The sequence below is a fragment of the Dipodomys spectabilis genome, unplaced genomic scaffold (genome assembly GCF_019054845.1).
Source record: "Dipodomys spectabilis isolate Male_0828 unplaced genomic scaffold, ASM1905484v1 ptg000240l, whole genome shotgun sequence".
NCBI classification, from domain to species: domain Eukaryota; kingdom Metazoa; phylum Chordata; class Mammalia; order Rodentia; family Heteromyidae; genus Dipodomys; species Dipodomys spectabilis.
In genome coordinates, this window is record NW_024870917.1 from 3,802,710 (window position 1) to 3,819,360 (window position 16,651).

The window sequence follows — 16,651 nt, forward strand, 5'->3', positions numbered from 1 at the left end:
GCGTGTGAGTCCCTGCGAGTGGCCCCGGCTCCTCTACTGTGCTGCCTCCCTCGTGCCCCCCATCCCCCTATACCCCCCAACCCAGGTGGGGGGTACCCACCAGCGTCTGCACAATGGCGTGGTTGGTGGCGTTCATGTAGGAGTTCAGCGGGAAGGCGCATTCTCCCTCGCAGTAGTAGGCCGCATAGCCCTCGGGTGCGATGATCCAGTCCTGCCCAGGGAGAGGAGCACAGGCGGCCAGGGCCAAGGTCAGCAGAGGCTGGGGGCCCAGGGAAATGAGCGTGGCTGCTCACGCTCGCCGCAGAACGAAAGCCAAGGGCAAGGCGCGGCAGGGCCGGGCCACGGCAGAAAGCGCATGCCTGGAGCGGCCATGCTTCCCGGGTGGCAGGGGCAGCAGCAGGGGAGGCTTGGTGCCAGGCAGATCTGGTCTAGCACCCACTCCGCCACACCCCAAAGCTTCAGCAGCTGCAGCCCGCCGGAAGGAGCCCTCTGCGCTCTGGGTGCACTTCTCTGCCAGGAGACCAGGGAGCCACCACGCGGTGGCGGATGCCAACAGCCGAGGCGGGCACGGGGGCCCTGGGCCCGTTCCACGCTGGTCCTCGAGGTCCCCAAGCACCCGTGCAGCCCCTCACGGTGAGGGCACACCAGGCCTCCCGCAGACGCCCCTGGAGTTGGGGCTCTGCCCAGCTCCGGCCCACATGTGCTCCCTGCCACCCTTGGTCATGGCACCACCGTGAATCCCAGGACAGACCACAGGAGACCACCGTGCTGCCGTGGCACCTGTGTTCTGTGGGCGACTGGCCTGAGCGCGCTGAAGAAACCGGACTCCCCAGTGAGCTCACTCACCGGACTCCCTTACACCCCTGCTGGGGCTCTCCCCCACACTCCCCAGGGGGCTCTCAGCAGATTCTCCTACTGGACTCCTCTCGGCTCTGCACTGGACTGACTCCCCCCTGGCTCTCTCCTTGGGTTCCCCACAGAGCTCCCACATGGAGAGCAGCACCATCTTATAGCATCTGGGCTCCGTGGGGCAGTCCCGTGCTCAGCCACGCTGCACCACGCAGAGCCCCGAAGGCCGCGGTGCGCCCGGCAGCTGCTGAGGGGCCTCCCCGCCCTCTCCACCTGGGCGGACGCGGTCGAAGGGCTGCGCTCCCACGATCCCACCCGGAAACCACGCGAGGGCCGGTGGCCGGGGCAGAGGGGAGCTGGCCATGCCCCACATTCCACATTCCCCGCCAGGCGTGGGGAAGCAGCAGGCCACGGGCAACAGGCGGGGCCGGGTACGTGGAGAGTCCAAAGGGTCAGGGTTCCTAGCTGCACCGGGGCCCCAGCCCAATTCTGCTCTCTGGTTTCAGGGACCCCCCTCCCCGTACCCTTCGCCCTAGTCCTCCCCTGCCAGTCCACCCAGCACTGGGGCACACACTGGCCAAGAGGCCAAGCCGGCCCCCACTCACCGCACTGGGGAAGCAGCCCCTCGCCTGGCCACACCAGAGTCCTGGTGAGCCTCAGAGCCCTGACCGGCCCTGACCGGCCCTGACCAGCCCTTACCTGCCACCCCAGGTCCCGGAAGCTGACGTAGAGCTCATGCTTCTTACACGCCTGCCTCTGGTCACTGCTGCTGTTTTCTGCATGGTTGGTGGAGAGCGAGCGCAGGGCCCGGGAGGAGAGACAGGCACAGGCGGTCAGAGGCCCTCCGGGGGCAGCAACCAGGCTTCCAGCCCAGAGACCCCAGCAGGAGAGCGCCCCCACCGCCCCTCACTATGGCTCAAGGTCTGCACTTTCCAGATCTTTTGTAGACATTATTTCCTTTATATGTATGAGGGTTGTTTTCTTTTGTTTTCCAATACTGAGGATTGAACTCCGGGCCTCGAGCTACCACTTGGGCCCTACTGCCTGACCAGCTCTCAGTCTACTTTTTAGGAAGCATTTTGCTAACTTTTTGTGGGGGCTGGCCTCATAATGATGCTCGGCTCTCTCCTTGCCTGGGATTACAGGGATGTGCCACTGTACCTGATCTGATACGTGTGTTTTTTGTTTTGTTTAGTCTTTTGGTGGATAGAACCGGGATTTGAACTCAGGGCCTTTTGCCTACTAGGTAGGAACTCTACCACTTGAGCCATGCCCTGAGATCTCTTGCTCTTTTTTTAGTTTCTGAGGTGGTCTTTGTGGTGTTTGTACCCCGGGCTAGCTTTAGCCCACAGCCCAGCACCCACGCCTCCGCTCACAGGTGCAATGCCCAGCCCACAGCCTTGTACCCACGCCTCCGCTCACAGGTGCGATGCCAGCCTGGCTGGATGCCGTCTTGCTCACTTTTTGCCCAGGCTGGCCTCACACCACAGTCCTCTGGAGTGGCGTGGCGGGGGCAGGAGGTGGGGGTACAGAGGACGGAGCCCTTGCCACCACCAAGAAGAAGCCGGAGGGCTGCAAGGTGGAGACCTTGAAGCCTCCTACACGCAGCGGGGCAGCGGCTTTCCAGATAGGCTGTAAGCGCTGGCAAAGCTGCAGTCATAGCTGACGGCTGCACACACACATGCACACTGAAATCCCCCTCCCCCTGCTCACACATACACTGCGCTCCCCCCTCCCCATGCACACTCACATTGCACACTGAGAGGGGCTGGTGTGTTGTTGACCACACCTGTCTTCCTCTCCCGGACACTCGCCAAAGCTGCCTGATAGACTCAGAGCCACCCAGAACCACCTCAACACCAAGCCAGCGTCACAACAGCCTCTTCCCGGGCTCCAAGTGTGGACCTCTGGAGCTCCACTGTCTTGGAGAGGGCGCAGCTCCCGGGCAGCACCAGGTGACTTCTCAGAGCAAAGCACCCGGACGCCAGCACCCCTCCCCCACAGCCCAGCCCTCCCCCCCAAGCCCTGGGAAGCCACCAAGTCAGGACCAGTGCATGCACATGGCTGCCACTCTGCGGGTCATCTGGTGAAGGTGGCCTTTGCCAGGGTGCTGGGCCCCAAAGGGGACCAGGGACCCAGGCAGGCTGCCCACCCTAAGCCACATCATCCGAGGAGCAGCTGGAGGCCGGCGGCAGGAGGCCAGCCTCCGGGAAAGACGCTCACAGCAGTGGCGACACGGGTTCCACACACAAAGGCTGCACGGGGAGAGAACGCAACTTGTGTGGCCCCACAGCCCACGGGGGGGGGGGGCACTGCAAATGCTCAGGGCCACGCGGGGCAGGGGCACTTCAAACACTCAGGGCACGCCCATGCACGCCGGCCGGGCTCAGAGCCCAGGGTGCCGCCCAGGCCCAGCTGGCTTTCAATTAAACTCCCAGGCAGGGCTGAGAAGAACTTAGAAGCCCAGGGCACTGAGACGCACAGGAAGGAGCCAATCCCAAGCCAGGGGAGCAGCTGCTGTGTAAGGCAGTGGGGGGTCCTTGGGGGGGGGGCCTGGGCGGCAGATACCCCCCCAGGGCCCGGAAAGGATGCTGTGGGAAGTTGGGGGTAAGGCTGTTCTGTCTCCTCACTCTCAGCACACACCTGGCAGGGCTGGGGGGTGGGGGGGCATGGCTGGGATGGGGCATCACAGTACTTTCTTCCAGGAGGGTTTACGAGAGCTTCCAATGGCCTCTGGGCTCTGAGCTGGCCCCCACACCCTCCTGCACCCACCTCTCTCGGTGCAACCTCACAATGCACGAAACTTGCCCCTCATCTAGGGACGGAGATCCAAGACATGGCTCCCAGGGAAATCACCACCTCGTTCCAGCCAACATAGCCTCCAAACGCCACAAAACCTCCCACCACAGACCTGCATCGCCTGCTGGGTCTACAGCCAGCAGCAGCAGGACCAGCCCAGCCTCGCTCGGGACTCGGAGCTCACTGCCCATGGCGTCCCATCTGCACCCCTGGAGAGCGCCAGGGTCCCCCTTGCCCCTCCCCTGGGGCCTGTCACCACACAGACGTGGCCGATGACCGGTCAGCCCATCTGAATGACCCCTTGGGGTGGCCCCTTCCGGCTTCCGCCACTGAACCCCAGCCCAGGGAGGGTCCCCAGATAAGGAAGGGGTCAGTTGGAGTTGCATCTGGATTTTGCATTTGTGAAGCTTAGAAAAGAGTCCAGAAGAGAAGCCACAGGAGATCCCTACCCACACTCAGGACGACTCTGTGGGGCTGGGAGCACGGATTACAGCAGTGTCTGGCCTCAACGGCACCATCTTGTAAGAACAGCTCGGACCTGTGCCTGTCTACTGTGAGTGTGACTGCCCACAGCAGGTGCATGCACACCTGCGCGTGTACCTGCGCGTGCACCTGCGCGCGCAGCGAGGAAAGGTCTCACCTCTGGCCCTTCTCAGAGCCTCTGTGTTGCTCACAATGAAAAATGACGACTCCATCTTTCATGCGCTTACCTTATAGTGATGAAACATTTCAAATAAAATCTAAAAGTACCCAAATAAGATGTAATTAAAACCCTCTCATTCATACTGAAAAAGGATTTGAGTGGATCACATTTTTCGCTTTTGTTTTTGATGGTACTGGGGATTTGAACTTAGACCCTCACATTCTACTAGGCAGGTGCTCTACCACTTGAGCCAGGCCCCCAGCCCTCTAGTTATATTCCAGATAGTTTTAGTCTCCTGACCCCCTGCAGGGCCAATCTCAGACTGGGATCCAAAAACATACATCCTTCCACCTAGATGGGATTACTGGCATACTCCACTACATCTAGCCATCTAGCTGTGTGTTGAGATGGGGTCTTGCCAGCTTCTTTGACCCTCCTGAATTCTACCTCCTGAGTGAGAAGGACCACAGGCACGAGCCACCACGCTCAGCCCAAACTTCACATGTGTTTCATTTTAAGAACAGAAGAAGCAAACCTTGCTGCTCTGAAGGAGTGACTCCCCTCCTTCCCCAAAGCCACCCCACCCTGTTTGCACGGCTCCCCTTCAGCCCAGTGGGCATTGGTAAAGCCGCTGTTGTGTCTATGTAGAAACGGACACAATGGGCACCTTGTTCTATGTGTGTTCTGCTATTCACATTTCTAGACTAATTCCCGGCTTTTAACAGGATGGGGATGTTCGCTCCACACAGCAAGCGACGGAGTCTGCTGCAGACCCATCTGCTCGGCACCCGCACGGATTCCCGTGACCTTGGCTGGGCCTATGGGGCTCCTGGTCCTCCACCTGGCCGTCCTCCACCTGGCGGTCCTCCCGCCCCCAGGGCCCGAGCGTACCTGCCACGTTGGCCAGCCTCAGCGCCTCCTGGTTCTTGGGCGTCTTGGAGCGGTTCTGGCTGCGCTGCTTCGCCCCCGTGGAGCGGGCACTGCGGAGGTGCACTTCCGTTGCCTTGAAGAAGGCCACCATGAAGGGCTGCTTGTTCTGGGGCCCGTGCCGCCCGATCAGCCCCGCCAGCTTGGGGTTGATGCTCTGCCCTAGAGCGGAAGCGGGAAGGCACAGAACTGTGGGCACAGGGCAGGGGAGAGGGGCTGAGGGCGGGCTAGAGGCTGAGCATCCGCCTCACCCACCCTGGCGCTGCCGGCCAAGCATGCGCTCTGCACCCGGGAAGGCGGGAAGGCGTGCTGTCCCCGGGACTTCCGTGCAGGTGGGGAGGGGGGGTTGGGTGAGCACACAGCATGGGGAGGGACCCAGTGGCGATGAATAAGTGCATGGAGAAAGGCCAGGCCAGACAGGGGGCAGGGAGCCAGGTCAGGGTTTTGTGGGTTTGTCAGTCACAGGGCTTGAACTCTGGGCCTGGGCGCTGTCCCTCAGCTCTTCAGCTCAAGGCAAGAGCTCTATCACGTGAGCCACAGCGCCACTGCTGGTTTTCTAGTGGTTTACTGGAGATAAGAGTCTCACGGACTTTCCTTGCCTGGGCTGGCTTTGAACCATGATCCTCAGCTCTCAACTTCCTGAGTAGCTAGGATGACAGGTGTGAGCCACCAGTGCCCGGCCAGGTCAGGGTTTTAATGACCGTGTGACCTGGTGACAGCAAGAGAGGAGCCCCGAGGGCAGCTGAGATGGCCAGGCACAGGGGCCAGCAACAGCAAATGCCTGGAGGTGGGGCAGAGGGTAGGGTCCAGGGGCAGCTGCTGGGGGACAGTTGGCCCTGTCTCAGCGAGCACCTGCTGTGTCCTCCAAACTCAGGCCACCCAGAGGCTCGCAGATGGCTTGCTTTGGAAGTGAGGTCCCTGCAGGTACAATTCCTCAGGGAGCAGCCACCCAGGGTGAGGGGCCTTGAGCCAATGGCTGGCGTCCTTGAGAGAGGTCATGAAAAGACCCGGAGGCCCTGACCCACGCAGGAAGAGCCGCCTGCAGCTGGAGGCTCAACAATGGGACTTGAACTCGAGAGCGTCACACTTCCTTGGCAGACGCTTTACCATGGAGCCACACCTCCAGCCTTTTTGAGACAGGGCCTCTGGCTTATGCCCAGAACCACGATCCTCCTATTTAAAATTTCTGTGTAGCTGGGGTGAAAGGTGTAAAACACTGCACACCCAGGCTCAGTGCATAGCCACGAAGGCCAGCCCGGGGCCGAGGCCTGGCCAGCAGCTCCTTAGCTTGAGAAAGGGGTTCACAGCCAGAGCTCCTGAGCTAACAGCTAAGCCAGGTGACCTCTCCCCTCGCTTGAGGCCAAGGTGTGTGGCAGCGATTGTGTGGGGAGGGATCTGGGGGGTGGACAGAGGCCCCAAGAGGCCATGGAGTGCCGGGAACAGAAGGAACGGTGGACGAGGCAGAGGACTCAGGATGGGCTGTCTACCCACGATGAAGTCACTGTGGATACAAGCTCAAGGTCATAGCTCTGGTGATGACCGGTCCACGGGGGAAAAAGCCAGAGGGAGTCAAAGTCTATGTGCACAAGACAGAACAAGCTCAGAGAGGCTGAGTGACCTGCCCAACAACACCCAGCTTGGCACCAGCACGGTGGAATTTGAACCCACAGCACGCCGAGTCAGGACACATACCCACCATGGCTACAATGCCACCAAGCCAAGTGAGAGGAGGCAGGGTCTCCCCAAAGTGGCAGCTCTGGGGGAGCTGGGCCATCTACATTTGGAGTTCACTTCCGGAGGCCCCCGCCCCTCAGGCCAGTCAGAAAGCAATCAACACAGCTCCCCAGGCCAGCTCAGGACTGGGCGGGGGGGGGGGGGGGGGGGGGGCGGCTGCTTTGGCTTAACAGCGAGCACTTGAGAGGATGTTTCCCACCGCCACCCCGAGTTTACCTTGCCCCCTCCCCCCATCAACGTCTGGCTTTTCTGCATTCTTGAGCGGGGTTTCCCTGAGTTCATCCATCTATAATGGGAGAGGTTCTATAAAAAAAAAACACACACACACACAACAAAAAACCATTAAAGCCAAGCCCCCAGGAACGGCCATTCCCCCTGGAAGGCTTTTAAAATGAGCAATATAAAAATGCCTGGTCTGCAAGCCATTGCTGGCGCACGCGCAGTCCCTGCCCGGCCCCGCAGCCCCGCAGAGGCTCTGAGCATGAGGCTCCCGTCGCCTCCCCGAGGGGCGGCAGGTGAGGACAGACTCCCGCCCCTGGCCCCAAACCTGGGAAGAGATCCAGGGTGGCTAGCTGGAGGCTGAAAGGCACCACCACAGGCACAGAAAACCACCGGGGCCCGCGGGCTGGCGGTCAGTCAGGCACGGTCACCCTGTGAGCCCACGCCCGTGTCTGGGCAGTAACCTGGTGACGGCTACAGGCAAGCCACATTGTCCCTAACAACCCGAAAGCTGGATCCAATGCCAGGGTCTCGGGACCAGTGTGGGCGGGTGATTGGCGGGGGGGGGGGGGTGCTGGGGACGGGGAGGCGTCTGGGTAGGTGACTGGGCGGGGGCAACACCATGCCCTCTCCCCACTGCTGCCAACAGCACCCCATCTGTGACCATCAGCAATGTCTCCTGCTGTGTGCCCGGGGTGAAGAAAGTCCCCGACAGAGCGCTCCGTGTGCAGTCTGAGGAGCTACCGCTGAGGGCTTTTGCTTTGTGGGTGCTGTTTTTAACCCAGGCCTTGTTCCTGCTAGGCAAATGCCCTACCACTTACTTCGTTCTCCGAGCTCTCTTATTGTTATTTATTTGTGCACGTGTGTGCGTGCTTGCACTTGTCCTGGAGCTTGAATTCAGAGCCTGAGTGCTGTCCCTCAGCTTCTGTGCTCAAGGCTGATATTCTACTACTTGAGCCAGAGCTCCACTTCTGGCTTTTGGTGGTTCACTGTAGATGAGAATCTCATGGACTTCCCTATGTGATCCTCAGATCTCAGCCTCCTGAGAAACTAGGACTTTCCTGTCAGGTCTGGCTTGGAACTGTGATTCACTGATCTCAGCTTCCTGAGTAGCTGGGATAACAGGCGTGAGCCACACAGCACCAGGCTTATCACTGACAGTTAACTATAAATAAGTAATTGCATGCTGCTAACGAAAGCCAATACCTTATAACTACAACAACTGTTACATACACAGTAAATTTTATGTTTATTTATTTATTTATCTATTTACTTATTTTGAGGCAGACAAGGTTTTATTGTAAACCCAAGGCTGGCCTGTGATCTTCCTACCTCAGCCTCCCAAGTGCTGGGATTACAGGTGTGTCCCACCGCACCCAGCCTCAACAAGGATTATTGCAGGGGATAATGTTTTTCTTCTTTGTGATGTCAGGATATGATGTTATAATGTATCAGCTTTGCTTCATAAATCCAACTAATTGCTTTGATTATCTGTATTTTAGTATGCAGCCAGAGGCAGGCATGGTAGCTCAGGTCTGTAATCCCGGCACTCAGGAAGTAGAGGCAAGAGGATCACAAGCCCTAGGCCAGCCTAGACAACATAGCAAGTCCAAGACCAGCCTGGGTTACATAGCAAGAGAAGGGAGGGAGGGAGGGAGGGAGGGAGGGAGGAAAAAAAGGCCACTAAGAATATATAAGGCTGGCCGGGCGCTGGTGGCTCACGCCTGTAATCCTAGCTACTCAGGAGGCTGAGATCTGAGGATCGCGGTTCAAAGCCAGTCTGGGCAGGAGAGACCGTGAGACTCCTATCTCCAATAAACCACCAGAAAACTGGAAGTGGTGCTGTAGCTCAAGTGCTAGAGCACTCGCCTTGAGCTGAAGAGCTGAGGGACAGCGCCCAGGCCCAGAGTTCAAGCCCCACGACCGACAAAAAAAAAAAAGAATATATAAGGCAGGTGGAAATGGGTTGATTAATGCGGACAGAAAGACAAGATATACAGAACGTTTTAAACTATGAAATCTGTGTCTTTGGGAAAATTGGAGAGGATTTCCACTTTAGCTAAAAGTTAAGATTTTTTTTGTTAAAGCTTAGGAATGGCCAACTTTTGCAAATGGAAGGCAGAACATTCTCCTGAACTTGAACTTCAGATAAGCAAAAGCCTTCCCCAGTGTGCACGATCGTGTATCGTACTGAGTCACCCGGGATCTGTGTCTCACCTTGGAGGGGTCCTCCCCAAGGCCGGGCGCTGTGGCGATGCCCGTGCTCTGGGCCCACAGGCGGCAGGACTGAGGGGCGCCTGGCAGGACTGAGGGGTGCCCTGGCCTTCCAGCCAGGAAGTGAGCCACGTGTCAGATGAGGAGAGCGCGTGGCTCGTGGGAAGCCAGCAGCCCAGGGCCCCATGGACGCGAGATGACGTGCTTCACCACCATGCCACCTCCAAGGGGGGGTGTGGAGAAGGGACCCCCGAATTCAGCCAACACACCATGCCTACATGGAGCAGCTGTCCAAGGCCTGGGCGGCCTTCGGAAGGGCGCGGGAGGGGAGGGGAGGGGAGGGGAGGGGAGGGGCAGCTAAAGGGCAGGTTGAGAACAGGCAGGACCGTAGGTGGCACTTGACTGCCTGGTGACCATGACCGGGTGCCCCAAGCGGCGCCCAGGCTCTTCTGAAGATTCCAGATGGCAGGCAGAGAGCCCAATTGGGGCTCAGAGGCCACCCACAGAGAGGGCAGCACCCCAGCTCTCTGATGGCTTGTTTTCCAGGCCCAGGGCCATCACCGCCCCTGGGGCCCTCAGCATAAGAGTGTTCCTCATTAACTGTGGGAAGCAGATGAATCCCAGCCTCTGCCCTGCATGGACCCGGGACCAAGTGACAAGTGAGAAGGCGGCTGAGCGTGGCATCCGCCAGGCCGCGGTGACCCAGCAGCCACCCTGCCTGGCCACTGTGCGAGGACGGACCCCAGGCCCCCCTTCGCTCCCCCCAGCTCATGGGAAGTGAGGTGATCATGAGGAGTTGGGCTGTGAGTAGCATCGCACCCCGGCCCCGGCTTTCTGCCCGCCACAGGCAAGCCGCGGCCAGCGGGAGGCTCACTTCCACGCACACCGCCCAGCACGGCCCTGCAAGCCCCAAGAAGGACGTGTGCTCTTTAACATGAACACACACTTGTGCCGGGCTGACTCCCGGGGGGGGGGGGGGGGGGCGGGCCACGAGATGAGCAGCCAAAGCGGCAGGTGCGGGAGGCACCGGCTGTGCACGGAGCGCAGGGGCAGACGAAGGCAGGGTCCTCGGGTTGGAGGCTGGTGGGCGCCATCCTCCTGAGCCTGTGCTGCCTTCGAGCCAGCCAAGCCCAAACATCGCCCCGGCTGCAGCGCTGTGGGGTAGGGAGCAGCCCGGGGCGCAGCACTGGTCCACACAGCCTCAGCCTCTCCTTCCAGGTGTGGCCCCTGACTCACTGTCTGTCTCCTCAAACCTTCCTCACCCACAGGCTGTCTGCTGAGTGACCAGCATGTGCTGCCCACGTGAGCAAAGTTCCTGCAGGGGTGGGGTGGGGAGGGGGTCAGCATGGCTCTCATCCCGGCAGACAGCGCTCAGGGCCAATAGTACACTGAGGGGACCGTGAAAGGTCCCTTAACATGTAAGTCGGGCATGGTAGTTCACGCCTGTAATCCCAGCTTCTTGGGAAGGGGGGCAGAGGCAATCAAGATTATCGATACCAAATCCACGCCCACCATTGTGGCTACCTGGGAGGCTGCGACTAGGGCTGGGACTACAGCAAGGCCTCCTAGAGCCCACCAGCACTGCTCAGCAGAGGGTGCAGAGCCAAGGAGTCTGTCGGCTCAGGGGTCCTCTCTGCTTCCGCCCAGCCCCAGACAGCTCCATTCATCTCCAGCAACCAGCTTGGGGGGGAGGGGGGACAGGACCGCAGCCCTCACCCCTGCACTGTCCACCCCTCTTTCTGCTGCCTGGTTACCTCCCAGAAGCCACAGGTGCGGCAGCTTCCTCCCCCAAAGTGGGCACGGGGCGGGGGGGGGGGGGGGAGCAGACCCCCCGCAGCTGCAGCAGAGCCAACAGAAGGGCTGCAGCTGGCGAGCAGGGAACAGGCTCTGCGCGTCTCCTGGGTGGTCCTGGAAGGGCACCTCTGACCCAGCCTCCCCCAGGGCAGACGGGGAGGAAGTGAGCACACAGGCCTCCACGTTGGTCGTGGGCAGGCAGGGCCTGGCACAAGCTTCGGAACAAAGCCCTGCAGCACCAGGGCAGCCATTTCCACCACCCATAGGCCCAGGCCTGGGGAGGACGCAGAGGCCCAGGAGGCGGGGGCTGGGAATGCGGGCAGACACCCGGGAGCCCCTCTGTGTCCCTCAACTGTAGCCACAGATACTGCACAGCCAGGACCCGACGGAGGCAACCTCCCCCCTCCCGACACACCCCGGAGCTCTGCCACCACCCTGGGCAGGGCCACAGATCCGAGTCAATGGGTTCCCAAGTTGAGGCTGGCACCAGCAGCTCTGCTAGTAGCTCAGGACCGGGCACACAGCAGGTGGTTTCTGATGGACCAGCCAGGATGGGCAGGGGTGCTGACAGCTGGAGGAGAGGCCCCTGTGGGAGGTGTCACCTTCCAAAATTCGGTCCACAAACAGCCACCACGCGCAGTTTCCCAGGCAGCGTGTGCAGTGCCCACAGTGGGAAACAGCATCCCCCCCCCCCCCCGCCCCACCCAGAGCCACTGACAGCTCTGAGCTGGGGGTCCAAGCCCTCCTGGCTGGAGCCTGGGCAGCGGCGGCAGCAGCCTGGCCAGCCCCCGGGGCTGCCTGGGGCTGCCAGGGAAGGCAGGCTCCCCCTGTACCCCAGACTCGCTTTGCAGTCTCCACACAAACTGCCCAGGATACTGCACTGGGGACGCTTTCAACGAGCAACAGCCACGCCTGCCCGCGGGCAACACGGCCACCATGCAAAGCGAAGGCACACTTTGGTATTTGGGTTTCTTTTGCAATGCTGAGGTTTGAATTCCAGGGCTCGTACTTGCCAGGCAGGTGCCCCACCACCCATCCACGCCCCAGACCTTTTTGCTTTCGTTATTTCTCAGTCAGGGTCTTGTGTTTTTGTCCCGGTCAGCCTGGACAGTGATCCTCCTGTTTGTGCTTCCTGAATAGCTAGCATGACAGGTGCACACCGCCACGCCAAGTTTATTGACTGAGATGGGGGTCTCATGACCCATTTGCCTGGGGCTGGCCTCAGATCGAACTCCTCCCAATCTCTGCTTCAGGAGGAGTTGGGATTACAGGTATAAGTCACCGAACTCAAAGTTCTTCCTCTGTCAACCCACGAAATCTCCTAACAACCCTATAACCCCAGCCCATCCCCATGTGGGGATGATAAAGCCGCAGCTCTGCCAGGTCAGCAAAGCCATCGGAGTCGCAGAGCGGGAGGCAGGCCAACCTTACAGACCTACAACCACACTCTCTATAGGCACAAGTCTTAAAAAGGACACTCCTTCCCGGTGGACAGGGCCAACCTCTAAGAGAAGTTGTCAGATGGGGCGCACTGGGTACACTAGGCTGTCGCTTGTGGGAGAAGATGCAAAGTCGGGTCTATATGCAACCACTCCAATGCCAGAGCGCATCCCCGAAAGTGAGCCCTGATGGAAGTGGCGCTGTGGCTCGAGCGGTAGAGCGCTCGCCTTGAGCCAAAGAGCTGAGGGACAGCGCCCAGGCCCAGAGTTCAGGCCCCACAACCGATTAAAAAAAAGAGTGAGCCCCGAGACAGGCGCTGCCATGGGAAACGGAACTCCGCAGCAAGGGGGAAGGAAGTCAGAGGGAAAGCATTTACTGGTGCACATTCCCATAATGTTTGCCTATGTAGCCATAGGCAAGTAAGCCATAGGCTTCCCAGTCCAGTGTAAGTGGGGGGAAAAATACGTTAAAACCAGTGGAAGTAAAACACTACACACGGAGTAACAGTCCCCATTGAATCAGAAACTCACTGTGGGGCCAGAAGAAATGAGCAGATCCCTACCCCTCCAGCTCTCACTCACTTCCTGTCCACCCTCGGCAGACTGGGTAGGGAGTAGAAGAGGCTGGCAGGGCTGGGGCTGGCTACTGATGGACACTTGGCCCTCGGGTCTAATGTGGGAGAAACAAATGCCTTAGGCATTTGACTGGCAGTATGGACAGTTGTGTCCACACAATCTAAGTGGCACTGGCCTCTGGCGGGTAAGAGCCTAGCAAGCCACTGCCTGTGCCCCAGAGTCAACTTGGCCTAGATAGGTGTCAAGAGCGCACGCTGCCATGTGCAGTGTCACCTCTGAGTGCCGGTCCACGTGTAGCAGGTCTGCTGTGTCTGAGACCGTGCGCCGCTCACAGGCAGAGGCTGCCACCCTGGCTAGGGCAGGGCCACGCGGAGAGGCAGGGCCTTACTCGGCCCGGCTGGGGTCCACGTGCAGGGGACAGGGGCTGGGCATTACGTCCTCGCAGGGAGGGCGAGAGAGCTGGCTGGTGTGGAGGCGAGCATGCGCACAGAGCCCCTCCCCCAGTGCAGGGACACTGGCTGTCCTGGGACCAGCGTGGCGGTGGCCACGGACTCACCATGCAGAGTCTCCACTGAGAGCTGCAGGCCCAGGTTGTGTCGAGGGTTGACCACCCAGTGGTTGCTGGTGGCGGTGATGTCGAATACCAGCCAGCCCTCCTCAGAGGCCCACAGGGTGCGGCTGTCCAGCAGGAAGAGGTCCGACTCCCTGGAGAGAAACAGAGATGGTGCTAGGTTAGCTGGCCATGGCACCTCCACACCAACCACCAGCCCCTTACTGGAGGGGGAGGAGGGGCCCCTGGCAGCCCCACAGCAGGGAGAGGGACAGGGACACACATAGGGGACAGGGCTGCCACCAGGCCATCTGGCCCTAGCCTCGGGGCTTCTTGGCAGGTGGTGCCAACCTGCAGGCTGCTGGAAGCCCCCCCGGTGGGGGGGGGCAGGGCTCTACACACACTTAATCCTCCCAACCTTGATGTGTGAGGAGCAACTTAGTACATGGCACAACATCACTCGTCCAAGGTCACTTAGCCAAGGGTGCTGCGGGGCTGAGCAGCCCTTGCCAGAAGCTTTGTCTTATTCCCTCCCTTCATCCCTTCTTTCCTCCCTCCCTCCCTCCCTCGCTCCCTTTCTCTCCTTTTCCTTTCGTGTGTATATTCAGGTGCTGGTCATTGAGAGAAGGAAAGAGGGTGCCCTTTAGTTCTTTCCCTCGCTTTTTGTAGTAGTGAATTAGCAAAGTCACAATTTGCCCTGTGGATGGGTAGGCAGGTGAGTGGGTGGGGGGTGGATAGCTGGACAGACAGAATGGGCAGACAAATGGATAAATGGATGCAAGGAAAGGCGGATGCTTGAATGGATACATGGATGGGTGGATGTATGGACAGACAGATGGATGTTGGATGGGTGGATAGGGGAGTGAGAGGGTAGCTGAGTAGCTGGGTGAGTGGGTGAGTGGATAAATGGATGGATGGACGGGTAGGTAGGTAGATAGGTAGGTAGATGAATAGTCAGGTGGGTGGCAGATTGAGTGGATGGACAGATAAATGGATGGATAGATGGATGGATGCATGCATGCATGCATGGAAAGCACCATGGTAAAACCCAAAGAGAGTTTCTGCTCTTTACACACAGTCACCAGCTGTGGCAAGTACGTACTGAGCAGTTACTACACGCCAGGCTCTGGGTGTACAGCCTGACCAGCTTCATGTCACCGACTTCTCTGAAGGTTGGGGAACTCTTCCCAGCAGTGTGTGGCTCTCAAGGGCAGCGGCTCAGAAGGCCGGAGTTGTTTACCCAGGATTCTATCACCAGACCAGGAGCCAGCTAGGCAAAACCCAGCCAGGTACCATGCAGGAAGATGGCTCTTCCGGCGTCTCTGCTCAGGTGGGGCTGTCAGCGTCTCCAGGCCTTTGACCAATGAGACTATGAAGAACTTCCCGCTCAGCCAGGGGCGGGAAGCAAGCCGGGGACTCCAGGTGGGCAGGGGTCCTCCTCAAGCTGCCCTCCACAGCCCCCCAGGCAAACCCAGGAATAAACAAACTTACACCATAAACCAGTGTCCTCAAGGGTTGTTTTTTTTGTGTGGGGGGTGGGGAGAGGGCGCCAGTACTGGGTCTGGAACTCAGGGCCAGAGCTTTTCACTCACGGCTGGTGCTCTACCAATTGAGCCACTCCTCCACTTCCAGCTTTTTGGTAATTAGAGATAAGAACCTCACAGACTTTTCTGCCCAGACTGGCTTTGAACCATGATCCTCATATCTCAGCCTCCTGGATAGCTGGGACTACAGAGGTGAGCCACTGGTGCCCGGCCTTCGTTTGCCCTTGAGAACAGGAATGGGGCGGCAGGGCTAGAGATGGGGGAGGGCCGGCAGGGCCTTTGCTACTCCCCACAGTGAGGCAGCTCGGAATCTCCCAGCCGCCCTGGGATCCCCACATCCACCCACAGGTGTGTAAGGCCACTCGTGGCTCTATGAGGCGCTCTGCCAATGCAGCCCCCCCCCCCCCACGTTCCCTGTCTGTGCCCGAGCGCCACGCTCCCAGCTGCTGGTGGAGTCTGACCCCATCTGTGGGGTCTGGACGGACCATGCAGCTCACGGCATGCAGGAGGTGCCCGAGGAGACCAGGCCTGGTGACTCAAGAGGCCTGGTGGCTTCTGGGCTTGTCCTCTGCAAGGCCAGGCTGACATTGCTGAAGACAGAGACGTCCTGGGGTCGGGGGGGGGGGGGGGACCAGGAACCAGGCTGGCTCCAGGTGGGGTGCCATGGCTGACCACAAGCAATGCCCTCTTCCCCCCCCCCCCCCCCCACAGGGAAGCAGCAACAGCTGGCTCTGCCCGGCCCCATTCCTGAGCCAAAGAATCATTGTTGGTTCAACCACAACATGTGGGCGGGCACAGACCATCCAAATAACACTCAACCGAAAGTGGGCCCTCTTCTGAGGGGCACCGGCGAGGACTCGGGCCTGTGCAAGGCAGGCAAGGCAGGGGGCCTCGCAGCCGCTGCTGGGCAGGGCCGGGTTGACACCGGCAGGGCCGGGACCACCCGCTCCGCTCCGCCACGCGGGCAGAGGCCATGTGAAACAGTGCACAGTGCACATTCCAGGAGGCAACAAAATGCTGAGACCGAGGCAGAAAGAAAGGGAACGTTTGAACAGTCAAATAAGACATTAAAGAGATTCCAGTAGAGAGCCAAGCACAGGAGCACGTGCCTGTAATCCCAGCTACTTGGAGCAGTGGGCGGGTTGTGGGGGGGGGGGGGGTAAGCCAGGTCACCAGCTTGGGCAACTTAATGAGATCCTGTTTGACAGTAAAGTAGGGCTGGGTATACAGCCCAGTCCAGTGGTAGAGCACCTGCCTGGCATGTGCAGGAAGGAGGGAGGGAGGGAGGGAGGGAGGGAGATTGTGTTGCAGATCAGTTGTGATGTGAAGGGCACACACCTGTGGAGAAGCTTCCGGAGCACAG

At 59.7% G+C, this 16,651-nt stretch overlaps 1 protein-coding gene across 1 annotated transcript in view; it reads right to left on the reverse strand.

The window, feature by feature from the left end:
• Bmp7 (bone morphogenetic protein 7) overlaps positions 1-16,651 on the reverse strand; it is a 58,419-nt gene that overhangs the window by 1,712 nt on the left and 40,056 nt on the right. Inside the window, exons 3-6 of the mRNA XM_042699229.1 lie at positions 13,751-13,899; positions 5,183-5,380; positions 1,549-1,625; positions 101-211 (exon numbers count right to left, since the gene is read on the reverse strand). Of these exons, the coding sequence (XP_042555163.1) occupies positions 101-211; positions 1,549-1,625; positions 5,183-5,380; positions 13,751-13,899 (535 nt within the window). The remainder of the gene's footprint in view (positions 1-100; positions 212-1,548; positions 1,626-5,182; positions 5,381-13,750; positions 13,900-16,651) is intronic.